This window comes from Mesoplodon mirus, assembly GCF_964341445.2.
Source record: "Mesoplodon mirus genome assembly, chromosome: 3".
In the NCBI taxonomy this organism is placed as follows: domain Eukaryota; kingdom Metazoa; phylum Chordata; class Mammalia; order Artiodactyla; family Ziphiidae; genus Mesoplodon; species Mesoplodon mirus.
Window position 1 is genome coordinate 28,711,028 of NC_138978.1, and position 20,805 is coordinate 28,731,832.

The 20,805-nt window shown below is 52.9% G+C and overlaps 4 protein-coding genes across 8 annotated transcripts; 3 read left to right on the plus strand and 1 right to left on the minus strand.

Annotated features, from left to right (window-relative positions):
* Positions 1-79: 79 nt before the first annotated feature.
* On the plus strand, positions 80-2,769 carry IQCC (IQ motif containing C). Of its 3 annotated transcripts, none has more exons than XM_082616368.1 (5): positions 80-148; positions 570-713; positions 1,100-1,194; positions 1,428-1,546; positions 1,663-2,769. In XM_082616368.1, exons 2-5 carry the CDS (start codon positions 625-627, stop codon positions 2,494-2,496), a joined length of 1,137 nt encoding a protein of 378 aa, XP_082472494.1. In that variant the 5' UTR covers positions 80-148; positions 570-624; the 3' UTR covers positions 2,497-2,769. The 3 variants fall into 3 exon arrangements, with proteins under 3 accessions (XP_082472494.1, XP_082472493.1, XP_082472492.1); XM_082616367.1 differs by having other exon boundaries at positions 86-148; positions 930-1,194; XM_082616366.1 differs by having other exon boundaries at positions 101-148; positions 492-713; positions 930-1,194.
* A 517-nt stretch (positions 2,770-3,286) lies between these two features.
* Positions 3,287-7,667, plus strand: DCDC2B (doublecortin domain containing 2B; the record flags this gene model as incomplete). The annotated part of the gene is given in 13 exon segments (XM_082612120.1): positions 3,287-3,535; positions 3,539-3,552; positions 4,490-4,541; positions 4,983-5,000; positions 5,004-5,059; positions 5,301-5,432; positions 5,744-5,823; positions 5,826-5,879; positions 5,984-6,022; positions 6,653-6,817; positions 7,194-7,297; positions 7,573-7,629; positions 7,632-7,667. Coding segments are annotated over 13 exon segments (1,056 nt in total).
* Positions 7,668-8,483: 816 nt separating this feature from the next.
* On the minus strand, positions 8,484-12,948 carry TMEM234 (transmembrane protein 234). 3 transcript variants are annotated; one of them, XM_082616371.1, is made up of 5 exons: positions 12,900-12,948; positions 12,462-12,613; positions 11,592-11,631; positions 9,011-9,103; positions 8,484-8,727 (listed from the first exon to the last, which is right to left on the minus strand). In XM_082616371.1, exons 1-5 carry the CDS (start codon positions 12,913-12,915, stop codon positions 8,633-8,635), a joined length of 396 nt encoding a protein of 131 aa, XP_082472497.1. In that variant the 5' UTR covers positions 12,916-12,948; the 3' UTR covers positions 8,484-8,632. The 3 variants fall into 3 exon arrangements, with proteins under 3 accessions (XP_082472497.1, XP_082472496.1, XP_082472498.1); XM_082616370.1 differs by having other exon boundaries at positions 11,592-11,658; XM_082616372.1 differs by lacking the exon at positions 12,900-12,948 and having other exon boundaries at positions 11,592-11,658; positions 12,396-12,483.
* On the plus strand, positions 12,914-20,803 carry EIF3I (eukaryotic translation initiation factor 3 subunit I; the record flags this gene model as incomplete). Its single annotated transcript, XM_082616369.1, is given in 12 exon segments — positions 12,914-12,985; positions 12,987-13,037; positions 13,125-13,217; positions 14,488-14,575; positions 14,874-14,939; positions 16,145-16,294; positions 16,382-16,509; positions 19,025-19,135; positions 19,247-19,336; positions 19,656-19,729; positions 20,246-20,338; positions 20,468-20,803. Coding segments are annotated over 12 exon segments (1,098 nt in total). The 3' UTR covers positions 20,550-20,803.
* Positions 20,804-20,805: the final 2 nt, after the last annotated feature.

The following is a 20,805-nucleotide window of genomic DNA, read 5'->3' on the forward strand; positions in this document are numbered from 1 at the left end:
AGCCGAAAGCTTGCCATGGAGACGATGGGGCGGGGCCTGAGCAGGCCAGCGCGGCGCAGATTGGTGACGCACTGCGCAGGCGCCGGGCGGGTCAGTTTGCGCCCGGATGGAGCGGGAACGGTTGGATCAGAAGGTGACAGCGCTGCAGGTGCGGGGCCAGGCGGGGCGGGCGGGGGTGCGCATGATTCCTGCCCCCCACGGGATCTCGAATTGGGACCTTTGGACAAGATGAGGCTGTCACGTCTAGTAACCTGCCCGCGTGCCCACCTTTGAACCTACCGACCCAGCCCCAACGGCCTGAAGAATGCGGGGACCCCACGGACCCTCACGCGCCCCCCACTCCCACCACACACTCCTACGGGATCAGGGAAATGAAGGGAAGGGCCTTTAATCGACGAGGTGGATCCAGCCCAGCACGCTCCCTCGAACCCCCAGAGCGCCAACACACAGCGTCACCTGTCCTCTCCCCGGGGCCGGGTCCTCTCTTGCAGACCTCTCCAGGAGAATCCCCCAAGATGCCCCCATGTTGCAGTGATAAGGGTTTTCTTTCCCCTCGTGCTCCACACCAGGCCTGCGTCCGGGGCTTCTTGGTCCGACGCCAGTTCCAGAGTCTTCGAGCTGAATATGAGGCTATTGTACGAGAGATCGAGGGTGATCTGGGCACGCTTCAGTGGACTGAGGGCTGGATTCCCAGGCCCCGATTTCTCCCAAAGGTACTACACACCCTAGAGGTAGAAGCGAGGGGGAAGAGGGACCTGGGCAGGGGATTCCACCCTTCATGCTGACAAGCTATTCTCATTGGAAAAGGCAGCAGACTCAACCTCCTCACACCCCAGTCCTTAATCCTTATCAACTTGTATGCTAAATCGTGGCACCCAGACACTTGGAGGGTTTGGCCTTGGGGCTCTCATACCTTTCTGATTTCTCAGAAGGCAAAATCCCATCAGACCTGGAAAGCTGGAGAGAGGGTACCAAATCCAGAGCAGGAACTATGGAGCTGCTTCCCGTGTAAAGAGCCTGAGAAAGAGGCCATCTGGGAGGAGATGATGCTGAGGAAGTCAGGAGAGAGCTCAGCAAACTCAGGCAGTCTTCCCTGCAGAGATGATAGCCCATGGCTTCAGGATGAGCAGAGCAGGAGGACCAGGAAACCGAGCCAAGAGGAGACCAGAGACATGTCAAAGATGGAGAACCCAGGTACGTCTCTGCCTAGATCAGGGCAAGCCCCTGACCCTCTCTGGGCGTCAGCTTTCCCATCTGAAAATCGAAAGGCTTGTGCTAGATAAGCTGCATCCCTTTCCTTCTTCCCTCTGCTTGGTTGGGGGCAACTCATGGGTGGGGAGGGGGAGGGTGCCAGGGTCTAATGCTAGGCCAGTGCCCACTGTCTGCCCCCTCAAGGCTTTCTCCCTTCATTCTTCCCTCCTTCACAGAAGCTGCAGGTCCAGGACTGCCCCACAGCCAGACTGAGCTCCAGGAGCTCCAGTACCACCGCAGCCACTTGGCTATGGAGCTGCTGTGGCTACAACAGGCCATCAATAGCCGTAAGGAGGTAGGCACTAATTTGGAGCCCTCTCTGCACATTTAGGGCCAAGGGTGGGGGTTAGGGAAAAGCCTCCTGCCATGCTCAAGCAGGCCTGCCTGGTACAGTGTTCTCTTCTCCAACAGTACCTAATTCTCAAACAAACACTGAGATCCCCAGAGGCAAACCAGACCAGAGACGAGCCCAGCTTGTGCCCAGACCATGGGGGACAGGGCTATGAGGAAGCTGGGTCACGACCAGGCCCACCACTGGAAGACCAGTCGTACAGAGCTACGAGAGAGCCAGACCACATGGATGACTCCTGCTGGAGACTCAGATCACAACCCCGTAAAACCCCAGAAATACTGGCCACTACAGACAAAACCACTGCTGGGGCTAAGTACAGGGACCTGTGCTACAGACAGGCAGGACCACAGCTGCCCACACCATGGGATAATCAGGCCATAGGGAAAAGGCTCACCAAAGAGCCAGAGTGTGGAGAACAGACCTTTGGAGGGACCTGCCTGCAGCTGACAAAACTTCTAGAGGACGAGACCCACAAAGGCCTCCAATCTAGGGGCTACTGTTCTGGAAAGGCCAGGACACAGCTGCCCACAATCCGTGAGGACCCAGACATTGAAGACAACTCTCCCAGAGGGCCAGGCCAAAAAGAGCCTGATTGCCAAAGAGCTGGGCCACGAGAGTTGGGCCTCTCAGAGGACCATGTCATCTGTGATGGGACTTTGGCAGAGCATGGTGGCCTGGATTTTTGGAAGACTAAACCACCCAAGGGCCGGACTCCCAGTGATAAAAGCTCCACAGATAGAACCTCCAATGAATCTAGCCACGAAGGGTGGAAAAACCAGAGGACTGTACCATGGAGATCAAGGCCACCTGAGAAACTGTCTTCCACAGGGTCAGACCACACAGGAGAGGATCACTGGAGGGGGCGACTGTGGAAAACAGGACCACCAGGCTAGACCCTGGGGAACCAGGGAAGACCAGCTTCCAAAGGGGGATTCTATGAAAGGGCAATGAGGGAGACAGGACCTCATTGTAGCTCCCTGGTACCAGCTCTACTTCCTGCCCCTGCCCGTGGGTACTGGTGGCTAATGAGGCCAAGAGAAGCTGGAGCACAGAGCTGGCATCAGTAGAGGTAGGAAGATACTTTCATCCTCTGCCTGTGGCTCAACCCAAATTTTGGGATAGGGAGCCACCTGGGGTGAGTAAAGTTGGGGGGCTGATGGAGAATAAAGCTTTTCCTTAGATTCTGAGCCTCGTTGTATTTATCTTCTGCCTCTGGTCAGGACAGACTCTGGGCCTTCCTGTTCACTTCCTGCTGACATGGGGCATCTTCCCCAGAGCTGGCTGGGAGCCACAGCCCAGGAGCAGACTAGCCGTCCTTGGGGAACAGCCCCCAAAGCTGATCTTCCTTTAAGCTCAGCCCTTGGGCTGCAGAGTGGCAGGGAGGCTGAGAATCCCTCGCTCCACCCAGTACTGGAACATCTGTGTTTCAGTGTGATCTCTGCCACTGCCTCTCTCACTGGGCCCCAGGCTCTTTCTTCATATATAGAGATCAGACCCACCTTACTCTTGTGAGGCCCCACCAAGAGCAGATTGGATGAGACCTTGAATGCAGACAGATGCGCCTATGGAGGCTCTCCCTGCCTTTCTGGGTCAGAGGGCAGGACTCCACCTCTGATTGGCACTGCTCCCAGCCCTGCCTTAGTTGCCTGGCAACAGCTTTACGTCTCTAGCCGGGGACAGGCTATGGCAGGTGGCAGTCCAGCAGCCAAGAGGGTAGTGGTGTACCGGAATGGGGACCCCTTCTCCCCAGGCCACCAGCTGGTGGTGACTCAACACGGCTTCCCCACCCTGCAGACCTTCCTCCGTGATGTGACATCGGCTGTGCAGGCCCCACTGGCCGTGCGTGCTCTCTACACGCCTTGTCATGGCCACCCTGTCACCGACCTGGCCGACCTGCAGAACGGAGGGCAGTATGTGGCTGCTGGCTTTGAATGATTCTGCAAGCTCCCGTGAGTGGGCTGGGGCTGGTCAAAGGGCCTGGGGAGAGGGGTGATAGCAGTAGCAACAGCGTGTGCTCAGTACTTCCTACGTATCTCACGGAACACAGCAGTCCTATGAAGGGGATGGTCTTATCCCCATTCTTTGGAAGGGGAAATCAAGATAGTGAAATAACCTACCTAAGAGTACATAAATAACACGTGGAGCCACAGTGCAAGTCAAAGTCTCACACTGATGTTCATGCCCATCCAGCCAGGACCAACCAGTGGGAAGAAGAACATTCTGCTGGTTGAGCCCCTTTTTCCAAAGGCTGTTCCTATTGGGTCCTTACCACCACCATGACCATCACCACCACCACTAAATACTCTAAATCCATCCATCACTTCCTCCCTGCTGTGTTTAGGCATCCCATGCTCTCCATTAGGCTGGGATTATCCTTTACAGGGTGGGGCTATGCGTTCCAAGATGGGAGAATAAATAATTTGAGTGTCTGAGCTTCCAGCTCAGATCTGGCTTCCAGGTCCTCCTCCGCTCTCAGCTGAGGTTGCTCGCTGTAATGCTAAGGAGCCGGGAGTTGGGAGCCAGACAGACTTAGAGTCTGGGCTCTGTCACTTCCATGTTGCTTAGGTGAGTCACTTAACTTGCCCTCAGTCTCATACAAAATGAATTGAAACCGCACACCTCATGAATGAGAACATTTCTGAGCTACAGGAGGATCTCGACATTTAATCTGTGGTTTGTGTCTGAGACCCCAGACTGGATATCCAGCCTGATACATAACCTAAGGCAGGTTCAAATGTCAGCATCTGTTTCCAGACTGAGATGACAGACTATTCCAGTGGGAAGGAAGACTTGGTGAACTGGGCCCCAGCCCCACACTCTGGCAGCTGCCGGGCTGTTGAGGACCCAGGCTCCCCAAGATGACCAGTGACCTATCTGTCCTTTCAGCTCTTTACACCCTAGAGGGGAGGATCCAGGTGGGAAGAGCAGCAGACTACCAGTAAGTCCTGGGGCCGACCAGCCCCCAGCCCTCTGTTCTCCCATTCCCCTGGGGGCTGCCCCCACTTTAGTCTGGGAAGTCAGGAGCCCTGGAAGCAGTAGGATCTGCCACTCTCCACACCTACTCTGGAGCCTTCCCGGGTGCAGGATTTCAAGACACTGTTCCTTGTGCCATTCCCAAACTTTTACTTTACTTTAGCTCCAGGCTATGGTCCTCAGAGGAAAGAGGAAGCCATAAAACAGAGGGATGGGAGGGGGTTAAGAATGTGACCTAGGGGAGGTAGAAGTGCCCTTTGGTGAAAGGTGTGACCAGTCGCATCCCTCCTTGCCCCCTCTTCTGCCCCAGTCTGGTTTCTTTCCCTCACCCTACCCACCTTGGACTGACCTATCCCTGACAGAAGGCCTCAACTCGCTCCTGATCTGGGGGCCTGATGGGTTTCAGGGCCCTCCTGTGATTCAGTAGCCATGTGGTGGGGCCCTTGGACAGCGACTACCTGCAGGTCCCCCCTGCTGTATCCAGTGAGTGCCCGTGTTGGGGAACAGGGGCAGAGATTTTTGTTTCAGGGAGACCAAGGGAAAGTGGGTGGATTTGTTCCAGGAGCCCCTGGCGACTGGGATATAAAAAGTCCAACATGCTTAATGGGTGAAAAACAACGCACTGGTTCTTGGACCGTCTTCTGGCCGCTGTGCCATCCTTCTTCCTCTCACATGTAGGTGGTTCTGGGGACCCTTCCCCTTACCAGGCTGCTCTTTGTCCCAGTGTGTTCAGGAATGGGGACCTGTTAAGCCCCCCATTTAGCCTGAAGCTGTCCCAGGCTGCCAGCAAGGACTGGGAAGCAGTGTTGAAACTCCTGACTGAGAAGGTGAAATTACAGAGCGGGGCTGTGCGCAAGTGAGTTTGGGGACTGTGGAGACCTGAATGTCCCCAAGGGGAGCCTCCCTGCTGCTTTTCGCTGCCCTTGAGGATGAAAAGGCAAAAGGAAAGCATGTTTCCCCAAATGAGGCTGCTTTCTGTGCCTCAGGGAGAGGCCCCTCCAGCCCAGCCCCCGGAGCCAGGGCAGAGCCTGGGTGACTGGCCCTGGTGCCCAGAGGGCCAGCAGCCAAAGGGCACCTTGAAATAGCTGTACCCACCCCCTTGTAGTCTGCTGAATATGAAGATACATCTTGTTCACCAGCCCTTATGTACTCACCTCTGTCTCCCAGATTCTGCACCCTGGATGGGCTCCCACTGTCAGCAAGGGAGGCTCTGGTGAGTGGCTATTACTATGTGGCTGTCAGAGAGGATGGTTCAAGACCCTCCCCTATCTGGTGGCTCGTCCCTCACTGCCCAGGGCTGCTGGTATGTATGTGTGAGGTGGAAGGGTAGCAGGTTAGAGCAGAGGAAGCCACCCTGACTCCATGTCCTGCTCTGCCGCCTACAAGCCTCCTCTTTTTTCACTGCAGGCAACCCCCAGACCCAAAGTCCAGGCTCCACAGCCGGGGGTAGGTGAGGCAGGGGGTCATGGGGGGTGGGAAGCAAAAGGAGTGACTAGCTGAGTCCTCTTCCAGCTCAGCCTCTGACCTTATCTCACTGCATCCTCTCAATAATCTTGTCAAACAGAGGTTATTATTCCCGTTTTCCAGAGGAGAAGCTGAAGTTCAGAGGAGTGAAGTGATTCGTTCAGGTTAACAGTTATTGACAGGGGCCAGACCAGAAACTGGTCCGAAGCCAGCTTATCTGGGCTCTGTAAAGACCTTCAGGACTCTGAGTCGCTGGACCTAATGCCAGGTTGGATGCTTGGAGAGGGAATCGGCATATCTGGCATAACAGGGTCCAAAGATGCTTATCAACTCCCCATCTTATCCCAAGCCTGAGCCCTCCCGAGAGATGAGCCAGTGAGCATCAAGTGGGGGGTAGGGGGATGCGGCCTGGTTTCACTGGGCATCTAGAATACCAGGCACCATCTGCCGTGTCCCTGGATAAGGCAGCCTGATGGAAGAGGGAGCAGGGAGGGAGGATGCAGGCTATGAAGATGGATGGCATCTCCTCTTCCAAGCTCCCACCAGGAGCATTCAAACCTGGACTGGGAGTGGAGAAGGTAAGGCCGGCCTGCACCCACGGCTCAAGCCCAGTGTTCCCTCCGCAGGCCCATGGCCACAGAGCATGGGCAACCCAGTCCTCTCCAAAGGAAGCCAGGCAAATTGAGCCATCTGCTTTTTATGCCAGCCCCCAGCAAGCTGTTCAGCATGCTCCCCACTCTCTTGAGGGGACCCAAGAATCCAAGGCCTTCTCTGCCAGCCTCTAACAGTGACATAGGATGGTCCCTGCTATGCTGAGGGAGTTCCATGGGGGCAGAATGCCCAGGTTCAGAGCTGGTCCTGACTTCAGGATGACTGTCTCCTACTCCCCCGTGTGCATGGCCAGTCCCTTGCCTCTTCACAGGGACCTGGTTTATGAAAAGAAGCACATGGAAACTCAAAGCCATGACATTTCGGGGGTGGGATTTGGAAGGGGCGGGGGTGGGGCCAAAGGCCTGCCTCTGAGCTAACCTGCCATCCTCTGAGGTCCTGGGCGAGGGGGAGGGGAGGAGGGGAGGGGGCTGGTAGAGAGGGTCAAGGGAAAGGATGTGAGGGCTCCTCAGCCTGGGCATCGGCCTGTAACTTCCCACATCAGGAGTCAAGGGAGTGTATGGGGCTCCCCATGCAAGGACAGAGACAGCAGGGGCCCAGGGAGTAGCTCATGATGAAGCCACCTGGACAGAGGAGCCCCTGGATCAGGTGCGCTGGGGCCGGGGCCGGAAGCCGTATGTTGGGACAGGAGTGCTGAGCTGGAAAAGGGCAGCTCTGGGTCCCAGAAACGGTTCTTCTCCCTTGTGATTGTGAGCAAATCTCCTAACCTCTCAGAGCCCGACTTCCTACCTTGTTGAATGAGAGGGCAGATGCTAATTTCTGGTCCCTTCCGTTCCTGGGGTGGGCAAACCCCAGGCTGAGGACTGGAGGCTGGATGTGGGGTGCTAATGGCTCCGCTCTGTGTGGCCTTCTGCCTCCTCCAGAGGGCAGCACAGGCAGTGGAAGAGGCCCTGATCCCGGACAGCCGGCCGGAGCTGGGGCAGCTCTCTCGGCCTCGGCCCCCGCTCCGCCATCTTGAAAGCCAGCAGCTTCAGCCGGGAACTGGGGACCGCCACTCTGCGGCCACCATTTATCCTCAGCCTCCAGCGGCCGGTTCTCGAGGAGCCAGGGCCTCCCCTGGGCTCACAGGGTGCGCTGCAGCCCCTCAGTCCCTCTTCTGCCCCTAAACCCACAGCCCAGCCTCCTTTCCGCTCCGAGCAGAGCAGCCCAGCCACAGAGGCCATTTCCTTATGAGGTTCTCTGGCCAGAGAGGTGAGTAGCCAACGGAGCTTCAGGGAAAGAACACAAACTGGGGAGCGGGTCGTCCCAATAAAAGAATACTTACTAACCTCCATCTGTCTACTACACATTTATTGCAGACTATTGCTCACCTGGCATTGCTCCATACGTTGGGGTCTGGCAGTGCGGGGGCCCATAGATGTCGATCTGTTTGAGAGGGGCTGGCACCCGCCTCACGGGAGGGACAGGCAAGGCTAACAGCAAACTCCTCTCCCCAGCGTCTGCTGTTCTTATGCACCTTCCCCTCAGTTCCCTCCTCAGCCAGCCAAGGCTGAGCCCTGGAGCCCTCCTGTTTGCATTTCTGGCTCAAAGACTGTAGCTGGCTCTCTTCTTGCAGCTGGACTTCTGCGGTCCACCAACCAGCTGCTGGGATAGTCTGGGTCAGGCACAGGAACAGTGGCAGGCCTGGGGCCTGACATGACAGCAGAAAGTGTGCTGCTGGGGCAGAAAGGTTGCTGAGGGTGAGTGAGTGTGAAGTCTCTTGTGCTAAATCCGAGCAGGTGAACAGCACGTGGAAGTTACAAAACCCTTTCACTTTTGTTCTCTTATTACGATCCATGAGGTAGCTATTATCCCAAGAGATGAGGAAGCTGAGGCTGGGGGGTGGAGGTGGGTGGGAGGGCTAAGTCCGCATGCTCACTGCCTCTCCCTCATGGCCCAGGGGCTTCCTGGAGACAGCAGAGCCGGAGGGTGGCCTTGGTTCACTCAAGGCGTAGATGGTTGCCCCTGGGTCTTGGTCACTGAGCTTGTGATGCAGAGTGTAATTCCTGCCACGGTGAGCACCATGCCTGCGAATGCTCCTGGGATAATGGGCAGAAATTGAGAGGCTCTGAGACCAGCCATGCCAGTAGGAGCTGGTGCAGGGCTGAGGGAAGGGCTCAGACAGGGTTTGTCCCCAGACTACCCAGGGGAAGGAAACTTTGATGGCCACAAGGAAGCAGTGGCGCTGCAGAGGAAAGGGGCAGGATCGGGGAAGTGCCTCTCCTCACCGGGCCAAGGGAGATGGCTCTGGAAAAAACTAACTAACCCAGGGGTGTCAAAGCCCAAGTAGTGGCTCCCCAAACTTGCGGTGGCCAGACTTACGTTTTCCACCAATATCTTCTCCAAGAGCCTTCCCAACAATCAGTGTAAAGATGATGGCCAGAGAGTTACTGATGGGCACAGCTAGGGTCAGATCTGGGTGATCAGAATGAAAAGAATCTCTGAGATGCACACACAAAAAAATGCCTTTCTAGGCACAAAACACTTTCATTACATCATCAAGAGAGTCTTTTAAAAAGGGTATCTCATGACCCCATTTTCCAGATGAAGTCACAGCAAAGCTCAGGATTCAAACTCAGGTCTCCTGACTCTAAATTCAATGCTCCCTCAGGATTCCAGCATGAAGACCTGAACTATAAGGTCTGGGACCACCTTGGTTTGCTGGTAAGGATGAGATCTTTGCACTCAAGGAGAACTTCTGAGATCTCAAGGGCATCTGGACAGACAAGTACCCAAAACCCAAAGGATGCAGTAGCTATTAACACCAAACACATTTATAAGTATACATTATGTGCCGGGTGCTTTGTGCACACATCTCATTAATCTTCACAAAAACACTGCAGGAAGAGCATTAGCATCATTCTGCATAAATAAAAGAATCAAAGGCTCAAAGACATCACATAAATTGAGGCAAACTGAGGATTTAAACCAAGGTCTGCCTGACTCCAAAGCCTGTGCCCTTATTGAATCTATTTAGATGGATAAGGACAAACCAAAACTGCAGGTGAAGCATATTTTGTTTCTGTTTCAGCTCAGACTTGGGCCTTACGGAATTACAGAAGAGAAAAAATGTCAGCGGTAGGAAGCCAGGTACAGGACAGGCCCCACAAGGCTGGGCCTTAAGTATAGGTCACCACAGTCCAGGGTCTGTTCCTTAGTTTTGAAGCCCCGAGGGACTGACTTGCAAGAAACAAACTTCAAAAAGACTAATGGAGTTAAGAACACTGTTAACTTAAAATTTATTACACTTGAATTTTGTGCACCTAAAGCTTTTTAAGAAGATAGATTTTACGTTAAGTGTTCTTAAACACATACAAAAAAACAAAACAAAAAACGAAATCAGAAGCTGAGTTACTAGTTTACAAGACTCATAACTGCCAGGCAGACTGTGCATGTTGGCTTCTCAGCACACTCTTTCCCAGCCCTCCCGGGCCTCACCTGCTTCAGGTAGCGGAGGAGAGAACTGTGCAGCTCCTCATCCCCTGCGAGGCCCCACCAAGGCTGGCATTAGCCATCCAAGAAACTGACACAACTGCTACCTACTCAGAGCTCCTTCCTTAAGCTTTCACACTTTACATCAAGTGCAGTGGCTGCTAAAGTCTGGTTTGCAACAGTAGGTTGGGGAGGGAAGCAGCATGGTACAAGGGAAGAGCAAGTGCACTGGAGTGAGGCTGACCCAGGTTTCCCTATGTCGCCTTGCTTAGGTCATTCAAACACTGTGAGCCTGTGCCCTACATGAAAAACAGTGAGAGCAAGATAACAACATCACCTTACAACAGGGTTGTAAGATGAAATATGATAACGTGTGTATATCCTTGGCTGAATATATCCTTAATAAACAGAGACCACTGTTCTGATTATTAGAATGGGTGGGCGTTAAAGGATACAGAGTAGGTGGTGAGATAATAGGATCCTAAAATTCCAATTTGCTCAGAACTTGGTAAATGGCTAACTGCAGTCAGCTGACCAGAGGGCTCAGCGTTCTGGGCAGCAGGGAGTGCCAGAGGCTTTCAAACTTTCTTTTAAATGAAGTCTTATGAGAAGCCCAAAATGTAAGATGAAAGCGGAGTGACTCTAGTTGAAGCTGACGTGGCAGGTCTGGAGGTCGGCCTATCCGCTCACCCTCCTATGGCCTCTGAGGGGTTTCCCGGGGCTATCTGGGACCCAAACTCCCTTCAAGTCCCTGGGGGGCCTAGGTGAGACTCCAGGAGAGGTGAAATTCTCATAGCAAAGTTCAAGAGCATAAATTTTAGTAATATGTGGCTTCAAATCCTTCTGCACAGACATGCAGTGGGACTTAAAGAGAGATGCAATAAGTTGCCCAAAGTTCTGTAACTTCATCTCCTAGGTGGAGACAATCATGCCTACTTCATAGGGTCGAGATGAGAATTTTTAAAAATGTGTAAAACTAGAACAGTATCTGAGGCAGTAGAGGGCAGTCAACAACAGCGGGGGAAAGGCAATTTATATTTATTGAGCTCCTGGTACAGTGTGCACCAGCTACTCTGCCGAATGCTTTTCATACACTGAATTTAATGCTCTCAGTGTTATGAAGCCAGTTGTAAAAAATCAAGGTTCAAATAAGGGACTTGCTCAAGGTTAGGCAGGTAGCAAGCAGTGGAAGCAAGTGTCAAAGCCAGCCCTTGGCACAGCAAAATGAACCTTCTTTCTTCCTCTGCCACTGCATGAGACTGCCAGGCTTCAGACCAACTCTCGTGCCTGGCAGCATACTCATAACCAGCCCACTGTACCCTACTGCCCAGAGAAGAGGGTGCAACTCGGGAACCAGAGACAGTGGGCTCTCCCTCACTCATGGCAACAAGGTGTTTTAGACACCCTCCCCGCAGTGACTCTCCGGGTGGCCTCCACCACTAAGCATAGCAGTTCTAACCCAGAGACCCACCTGTTGATGCCAAGGTGAGGTAGTAGAGAAGGGAGCCACACTGGTTGAGGGAAAAGGGCATCAGGTACTGGAAACAAAAGAAAACTGCAGTCAGTGTGATTGCTTAACTGAGCAGTGCTGCCTTCTCTGAGCTTTGAGATATGCCTTTCCTTGGAGGGAGGGGTAGCTATAAGGGCCTAGGGCCTAAGCCCTCTGAAAAGAACCCTTCCAGGGCAGAGGGAACGTCACTGACTGAATTCCATGCCTTTGCCCTGAATGCCCTCCCCCTCAGCCCTGCTGGTTCCTATCCTCCCCATCCTGCAAGTCCCTGAATGCCAGTGTTACTCTCTCCAAGAAGCCCTCCCCCGGTCCCCTAGCTCCAGCCTCCCTCCTGTGAACTCACGCAGCACTTATCTGTACCTCTCTCAAAGCCCTTAGCCCTAAGAGGCGGTTGTGTGTATGTCTTGTCTTTCCCACTAGCCTAGACTGGCAGCGTTGGGGTCAGAGGTAGTTCTCCATATCCTGCCTCCCCAGGGCCAATTTGAGCCCTAAGCCCTCCCTCCGGAAAGGTCTGTTGGAGGGATCACCAATAATAAAATATTAATAATAGCAGCTGAAAACATCATAGATTTGAGCCCTAATTATGTACTAGGCCCAATGCTAAGTGCTTTATGTGCCTCACCTCACTTAATCCTCACAACTGCCCCATGAGATGGTTACATTATTCCCATTTTACAGATGAGGAAACTGGGGCTCAAGGCAGACAAGGGACTCATCCAAGAGCTTCTAGCGAGTAAGTGGTGGAGCGCAGATTCTGACCCTGACCTGTTTGACTCCAGAGACCAAATTCTTAGCGGCTACCCCCGAGAAAGGGGTCATTCACCGACGCACCTCAGTATTCAAGAAGAGGGTCTTCGTCTCCTGCAGCAACTGCCGGGCCCAGGTCCGCTCATGAACCTGCTGCAGGTGCGAGGAGGCCCGCTTCAGCAGCGGCTGTGTGCCACCCCACAGAGCGGCCACCAGCACCAGAGCCAGCACCTGCCCTGGATGGAGATGCGAGTGACACTCCCCGCCACCCGCCGCCCCACCGCACGGCCCCAGCCCTCCTCCGGCCTCCCGTCCCCAGACCGCCGCTCCCACAGCCCTTCTTTGCTCTCCAACGCCCCGGGTGTGACTGGCGGGTAGGACAGACCCCGGGAGGCCGGGGAGGTGGATCCAGGAGCCCAGGTTCGGGGTTGCAGCAGTGGTCGGGGTTAGGTGGTGGAGGTGGAGCAGAAATGAATTCCGGGTGGGAGTCTGGAAGCCTGGGGAGGGGCGGGGCCCGCCTACCCAGGGTCGCCGCCATGGCAACGCCGTTCCTCTCCAGTTCCGGGAACGAAGGGGCGGATACCCGTAATCCGGAAGTGGTGCCAAAGCCTCTTCCGGTTCTGCTCCCGTTGCGTTTTTCCTCGCGTCACCGCCGGCATGGTGAGTTCCCCTGAGTTAGAGTTGTTGCCCTAGGGGTCCGGGCCGAGGCCGATTCTGGGCGCTGACACTCCCGTCCTGTCCCCACAGAAGCCGATCCTGCTGCAGGGCCATGAGCGGTCCATTACACAGATTAAGTACAACCGAGAGGGAGACCTCCTCTTCACGGTGGCCAAGGACCCTGTGAGCGTCGGCCGGAGGGCGGGCCGCTGGGACAGTGCGGAGGGGGCCCGGGAGGGGGCGAGTTCATTCTGCCGGGGCGAAGGGTGGACAGGCCAGTTTTGCCGCGAGAGAGAACCCAAAGAGCGCCCCATTCTGAGAAGTAGGGAGAGACCATCCCGGGATTAGGAGGGCGAGAACATTAAACCTGGATAGGTGGGAAAGGACTCAGTTGTTGGTAGAAGGAAGGACTAGCCGGGGAGAAGAAAAGCAAGGCACCTTGTGGAAGGGGAAGGGGGACGAGGGTCAGCTTGCTCAGGGGGCGGAGAGACCACCATTCTGGGGAAGAACAAAACTATTCTACAAGGATAGGGTAACAGACCACCTGAAGAAAGGGAAAGTTGATCCTTGGGTGGCGAGGGACACAGAGGCCTTAATGAAGATGTCCCTGGTATCATTTCAGTCAGCCCTTTCCTGCCGCTCACTGACTACAGACAGCCCCTCACAGTACTGCCTTTTGAGGCACCTCCGTATGGAAGAGGTTAACTCGAGTGGCTAGAAGTGAGGGCTCTGAAACCAAACAGACCTGATTTGAATCCTGAGTGCTGCGTTCACTAGCAGTGTGACTTTGAGCATGTCGTTTAACCTTTATAAACTTAAAGTGTCCCTTTTTGCAAAATATGGGTAGTAATAGTGCTGCTTTCTGGGGTTGTCTTTAAGATGAATGAGATTATTCAAGTAAGGAGCTTGTGTGTGAGTGTAATGTTAGTCACCTATATTTTAAATTCCTTAGACAGTATTTTATTGGAGCTACCCTTTGAAGAAGGCGTTACTGTCCTGACCATTTTACAGATGGGAAAACTGAAGTTCAGAGGGGAGAAGCACTAATTTTGAGATAATACAGTGAGATAGTAGCAGAGCAGGGATGGGAAGCCAGGCTTTCCTACTACCAACTGCTCCCATTTGGACAGAATACCAAAGCTACTGTTTTGCTAGGCTGGCACCCGACTTGACCTTTTATTTTTCTGAGGGTTTAGGAGTCTGGGAAAGGGCCGGTATAGTGGCAAATGGAGACTTTTTGCAAGCCTCCTGACTCCCTTGCTTCTTACTTGCGGGAAGGAGGAGAATCCAGGAGTTGGTCTTTTTACCAGCAACCTGCTGTTTCCCAAGAGATGAGCAGGAGAGGGCAGAATCTGGCCTGGGTAGAGGCTGCTGGGGGCTCCTGGGGCAAAATAGGAGGCCGTTGCTCTGCCTGAGATGCCTATCATCCTGTCATTGTCATTGACACCTCCAGATCGTCAATGTATGGTACTCTGTGAATGGTGAGAGGCTGGGCACCTATATGGGCCATACCGGAGCTGTGTGGTGCGTGGACGCTGACTGTATCCTTGTCTTTGCTCTGAGTCTGTGCTCCCAGGGTCTGCCAGCAATGGAGAGGCTGCTGAGTTGGAGTTGGGAGTTTGGGTTGCTCTTGTGGGTCTAGAGAATGATGCTACCTACCTCCTTGGTCTGTTCATTGGTTGGGGGAGCATTTAGGACAAGTTCCAGTTCTGGATGAGGAGGTTAGGAGGAGAGAAGAAGGAAGGCTCTCTGGTGCTGAACAGGTAGGTGATTCAGTTGGCCTTCCAAGAGGACAAGGGCTCAGGTGAACTCTGTCATGCTTCTTAACACCCTCTTCAGGGGACACCAAGCATGTCCTCACCGGCTCAGCTGACAACAGCTGTCGTCTCTGGGACTGTGAAACAGGTAAGCCTGGATCCTTCACTTTTACAGCAAACAGTGAGGACCTACAGGTTTCCCCAGAACCTGTTCGCCTTGTTGAGGTGAACAGGTTCTGGGGAAATAGAGATAAATCCAGAGATGGTTCTTAGTCTAGGGAAAAAGAGACAGACAAGAAAATAAAGAAGACAGAGGAGAAAAGAGGCATACGGTGAGACATAATCCATGTTAGAGGAAGCAAAGAGCACTGTGGAAGGCCGGAGCGGGGCAACTGAATGCCTGGAATGGGGGTGGGAACAGCCTGGGAAGGTTTCCCAAAGTAAATGTCGTTTGAACTGGGGCTTGAAGGATGAGAAAGAGGTCATCGTTCTGGAACATGCAGGAATGAAAGCAGGACAAATATCATATCCAAGCCATCTGATCTGGCGGGAGTTCCTGCTTCTTGGGGGATGAAATAGATAGCAGTGGGGAAACTGAGGCAGGCTAGGGCCAGAACAGGCCTTGCATGCAAACTCAGGAGCGTGGCTTTGTTCTGTAGGATTTGGCATGCCGTGGAGGTCCCTGAGCAGGGAAGAGCGTGTTTAGCTTTAGCAAGCGCAGGTAGCAGTGGGGAGCGTTGGAGGAACAGACAGCAGACAGGGGAGCCTATTAAGCTGCTCCATTTAGTAAATGTTTACTGGTAATCCAGATCTCTCCCAGGTCTTTGCTGGGCACTGGGGACACACAGAGAAATTAGAGCAGGACTTTGCTGTGGAAGAGTGCGTTCTGAGGCAGGGACAGAGAGAATGCAGTCCACTGTGAGTGCCACAGTGGCAGGTGTCTGAGGAGGGACTGTGGGGAGAAGTTAAAAGACTTGAGCCAAAGCACAGCAGTGAGGAAAAAGGGCGGGGGGGGGCACTAGAGTTAGTAGTGCAGGAGAAACAGTGCAGTGTGACGATAGGCAAGTGTATTTTTTTGTTTCTTTGTTTTGCTTTTTAAAAATATTTATTTATTTATTTGGTTGCACCAGCTCCTTAGTTGCAGGACGTGGGCTCCTTAGTTGTGGCATACGAACTCTTAGTTGCAGCATGCATGTGGGATCTAGTTCCCTGACCAGGGATAGAACCCGGACCCCCTGCATTGGGAGCGTGGAGTCTTATCCACTGTGCCACGAGGGAAGTTCCAATAGGCAAGTGTAGAGAGAGTCCTCCCTGCAGTGGGCAAGGGCTAACCCACACTCTGCCTGTCTCCAGGGAAGCAGCTGGCCCTACTCAAGACCAATTCAGCAGTCCGGACCTGTGGCTTTGACTTCGGGGGCAACATCATCATGTTCTCCACGGACAAGCAGATGGGCTACCAGTGCTTCGTGAGCTTCTTCGACCTGCGGGATCCGAGCCAGATTGGTGAGCCGGTGCTGGGGCTCAGGACTAGGGTTGAGGTGAAGGGTTCGACACCAGAGCCCAGGGCCTGACATCTGCTGCCCCACACAGACACCAATGAGCCCTACATGAAGATCCCTTGCAACGACTCCAAGATCACCAGTGCCGTTTGGGGACCACTTGGCGAGTGCATCATTGCAGGCCACGAGGGCGGAGAGCTCAACCAGTATAGCGCCAAGGTAAGGGGGTGGGTGAGGCCTAAGCCCACCAGAATGATTCTCTTTGAGAGGCAGGATAAGCCCAGTGGTTAAGAGGGCTGGATTCACATACAGATTTCACCCCTTTCTCACTGTGTGATCTTGGGCATATTACATAACTTCACGGAGCCTATTTATCTGTAAGATGTTTCAAGGATCAGATGACATCAGGTGTTTGAAAAACTTGTCATAAGAGTACTCAGGATATGTTACTAATGATCACAATTAAGCATTCTCCTGCCACTACTGAGTGCCAGGCCCCATGCTAGCCTCTGAGGACAAAGAAGTGAATCAGACATGGGCCCTGCCCCGGGGGAGACAGACTGGCAAACAGCTAGCACATGGGTCAGATTGTGAGTTTTGCCACCACAGGGGTCTCAGCCAAGTACGGAAAGTGCCCTCTGTCACAGAGGAGGTGGCATGTACATTAATCTGTGAAGAATAAATGGAGCTTCAAGCTGGAAGAGAGGGACCAGGACTAGATAGTTTGCAGGTCAGGAGACAAAGGAGTTGTAATTTTCCCTTAGGCAGGAGGTAATCTTCAAATGGTTATGGATGATCAGGTTTTCTCTTTAGAAAACTCTCACAGGCTAGTTTGGAGAATGGACGTAAACTAGGCAGTAGTCATGGGGATGTGGACTACCTGACAGTCAGGAGACATTCAGAGGTGACTGATGAGATGGAGGGTTAGGGAAAGGGTAAAGTCCAGGCTGTCTCGGATTTCCGATGTGGGTGCCTGGGTTTCTGAAGAATACTGGACTATAAGACCATAAAGATTAGTCAGTCACTCAACAAGCACTGACTGTGGTCCACTAAAGTACCAGGCCTACCTGTAGGAAGGGAATGGGAACCAAGGGCAAAGACATAAATAACGCTTGATGATAGCAAACAGTGAGCTGATCTGTGCCCCCAGGTAGGCCTGACTGCAAAGCTGGTACTTGTTCCCTGAAATGTAAGAGCCAGATACGTCCCTGCCATGTGTCCAAATTAATGGAGGAGACAGAAATACATTCTTCCCTCAGAATAGGTGAAAGTAACTCAGGAAAGGAAATGACAGTCTTCTGAGGGTCTCTGTTTGAGGCCCAATGCTTGAGGCCTTTTAGTCATCTAACAAATGTTTACAGAGCACAGTCCAGGTGCCTGTCATTCAAAGTCAAGTAAGACCCAGTCCCAGTATCCTTACAGTGACCCTGAGGGCTTTTTTTTTTTTTGGCCACGCCATGCAGCTTGTGGGATCTTAGTTCCCGGACTGGCAGTGAGAATGCCAGTGAGAGGCCGAGTCCTAACCACTGGACCGCCAGGGAATTACCCCTGGGGGCTTTTTTTCTTTTAATTTATTTAATTTATTTATTTTTGGCTGCGTCGGGTCTTCGTTGCTGCGCATGGGCCTTCTCTAGCTGTGGAGAGTGGGGGCTACTCTTCGTTGTGGTGCGTGGGCTTCTCATCGCGGCGGCTTCCCTTTGTTGTGGAGCACGGGCTCTAGGCGCTTGGGCTTCAGTAGTTGTGGCTCGCAGTCTCTAGAGCGCAGGCTCAGTAGTTGTGGCGCACAAGCTTAGTTGCTCCAAGGCATGTGGGATCTTCCTGGACTAGGGCTCGAACCTGTGTCCCCTGCATTGGCAGGCAGATTCTTAACTACTGGGCCACCAGGGAAGTCCCCCCTCAGGGCTTTTAATAATCTTGTTTTCTAGATAGAGAAATTGAGACACAGAGAAGTTTTGTTTGTTTTTGGCCACGCTGCTGGGCTTGTAGGATCTTAGTTCCCTGACCAGGGATTGAACCCGGGCCCTTGGCAGTGAAAGCGCAGAATCCTAACCACTGGACTGCCAGGGAACTCCCGCAGAGAAGTACTTTTAAGGGCAGACTCTAAAACTCTGTACTACATAGTCCAGCAGGTTCTTTTAGTGGGAAGGGAAATCAGGAGATGAGACGGCCTTTTGAAAAGACCTAAGAAAAGGATGGATGAGCAGTGGTCCTCGTGAACTGTGACCAAGACCCTACGAGGGAAGGAGATGCGAGCGGATTCTGCCTCTTACTTGTTTTAGGATCTCCAGTCACACCACCTCTCTGAACCTTAGTTTCTTCCTTTTAAAATTTCTGTTAAAATACCTACTTCATAGGATTGTTGTGAGGATTAAAGGAAATAGGTGTCGCTAAGTGCTTAGCACAATGCTTGGCAAATAGTAGCCATTCAATAAATATTTGTTGGAAGGATTAAACAGAAACTTCTCTACTGTTACATGATAATTAATTAACAGGTCTGTAGACTTGTCACCATAAGTGTGTGTTTTCCTAGGTAGACTAGCAGTGTTTACAAAACCTGCACACTTGGGCCAGGTTGGGCTTGGGAGTGGGAGTAAATGCTGATTCAGGGGACACCGAGGCAGGCCCAACCCAGACCCCTCCCCTTCATGGGACAAGAAACACTCCAGAACCCTGGCTGAGCAGTGGGGTGGTGAGGATCAGGTTGGTCAGAGCCTCACTCTTCTTCCTTTTGCAGTCTGGGGAGGTATTGGTGACTATTAAGGAGCACTCCCGGCAGATCAATGACATCCAGTTATCCAGGGACATGACCATGTTTGTCACTGCATCCAAGGACAACACAGCCAAGGTGAGCCCGGGCAAGGGGTCTGGTGGGGCTGATCCCCCCCTCCAGCCTGGCTCTCGACTTCCCCCCAAGAAGGCTCCTTTCACACATTGCTCCCCTGCCTTCTCTCTCTAGCTCTTTGACTCCACAACCCTTGAACACCAGAAGACCTTCCGGACAGAACGTCCCGTCAACTCAGCTGCCCTCTCTCCCAACTATGACCATGTAAGGGACCCCACCCGAGCTTCTTGCTAAAGCCTCAGAATGTTTCCAGGATCTAGTTGTTTGTCTAGCAATTAAGAAAAGATCTCTGGGGGAAAATGGTGTCAGGCAGAGAGGAGATTCTCAGAGCAGCAACAAGGCTGAATGATTGGGAAGCCCCAGGGGACAGGGTAGGAGGTGGCTGAAGGATGTTTGTTCCTTACCCTTAATATATTCCTAGTCTGATGTGGGAGATAATTAAAAGCTTATGGGGTGGGGGGAGAAAACAGAAAATGGATTTGCCTGCTCTTTGGGCCTGTCTAGAGTTTCTTCTTCCCTTCAGGTGGTGCTGGGCGGTGGTCAGGAAGCAATGGATGTAACCACCACCTCCACCAGGATTGGCAAGTTCGAGGCCAGGTAAAGGGGGAAGGAGCTCTTCCAAACTGAAACTTCGTGAAGTGTCTTCATGATGGACACAAACCATATAACTGAAGAGACTTCCCTTAATTCACTGGCTGCTAGGAAGTGCAGCCAGATTTGTGGCCCTCCTGTGACAAGTGTATAACATAGCAGTTAAGAGCATGAACTCTTGGGCTCGCTCTGAAGCTCCGCACATCACTGTAGTCCTCTGTGCCCAATAACCCTTGACTGTATAACGAGGACAATGATAATATACTTACCTCATAAAACTGTGCAGATTAAATAAATGACTTAATAGTTGTTAAGCTCTTAGAGCACTGCCCAGCACATAGGAAGGAAGACGTTTGGGTCCAATCTTCCCCCAACTTTGTCTTGTTCTGTTCACATTCATTGCCCCTTTACCCAGTTCCCCCACTTTACAGTTTGTGTTTGGGGAGTGGTACCTCTCGACATGTTTTGGAAGGAGATGGAAAATGAATGAACTGTCACTTCCCACCCCGCTCTCTCCTCCAGGTTCTTCCACTTGGCCTTTGAAGAAGAGTTTGGAAGAATCAAGGGTCACTTTGGACCTATCAACAGTGTTGCCTTCCATCCTGATGGCAAGAGGTAGGGCCCAGTGAAGGGAGCTGAGCTCAGCCCTGGTCTGCCCGCCTCTGCCCCTTTCCCATGCCCTGCCCCCTAGGCCTGCCTCCCCGAGGGCAGGCCTCTGACCGGGCCCTGCCTGTCTCTTTCCAGCTACAGCAGCGGCGGAGAAGATGGTTATGTCCGCATCCACTACTTCGACCCACAGTACTTTGAATTTGAGTTTGAGGCTTAAGAAGCCGGATCTCTGGGAATCCCCTGGCTATCCAGTGATTAGGACTCCGAGCTTCCACTGCAGGGGGCATGGGTTCTATCCCTGTTCGGGGAACTAAGATCCCACATGCCACATGGCGTGGACACACACACCCACCCACCCCCCAACACACACACCACAAAAAGAAGCCGGATCTCCATATGGGCCAGGTTCACAGAAGGCTTTGGACTCTGAGAAATAAATTAGTTTGGAAATAAATGGTTTCTGGTCAGAAATT

What these genes read in the sequence shown, in the direction of transcription:
- TMEM234 (XM_082616370.1), bottom strand. An exon ending in CCCTCTTCTTGAATACTGAG is followed by an intron (nt 11,659 to 12,461) that starts GTGCGTCGGTGA and finishes TTTTGTTTCCAG; the next exon opens with TACCTGATGCCCTTTTCCCT. An exon ending in CCTCACCTTGGCATCAACAG is followed by an intron (nt 9,104 to 11,591) that starts GTGGGTCTCTGG and finishes CTGATCACCCAG; the next exon opens with ATCTGACCCTAGCTGTGCCC.
- IQCC (XM_082616366.1), top strand. Translation starts at nt 107, where the DNA reads ATGGAGCGGGAACGGTTGGATCAGAAGGTGACAGCGCTGCAG. An exon ending in GGCCCCGATTTCTCCCAAAG is followed by an intron (nt 714 to 929) that starts GTACTACACACC and finishes CTGATTTCTCAG; the next exon opens with AAGGCAAAATCCCATCAGAC. An exon ending in CCATCAATAGCCGTAAGGAG is followed by an intron (nt 1,547 to 1,662) that starts GTAGGCACTAAT and finishes CTTCTCCAACAG; the next exon opens with TACCTAATTCTCAAACAAAC.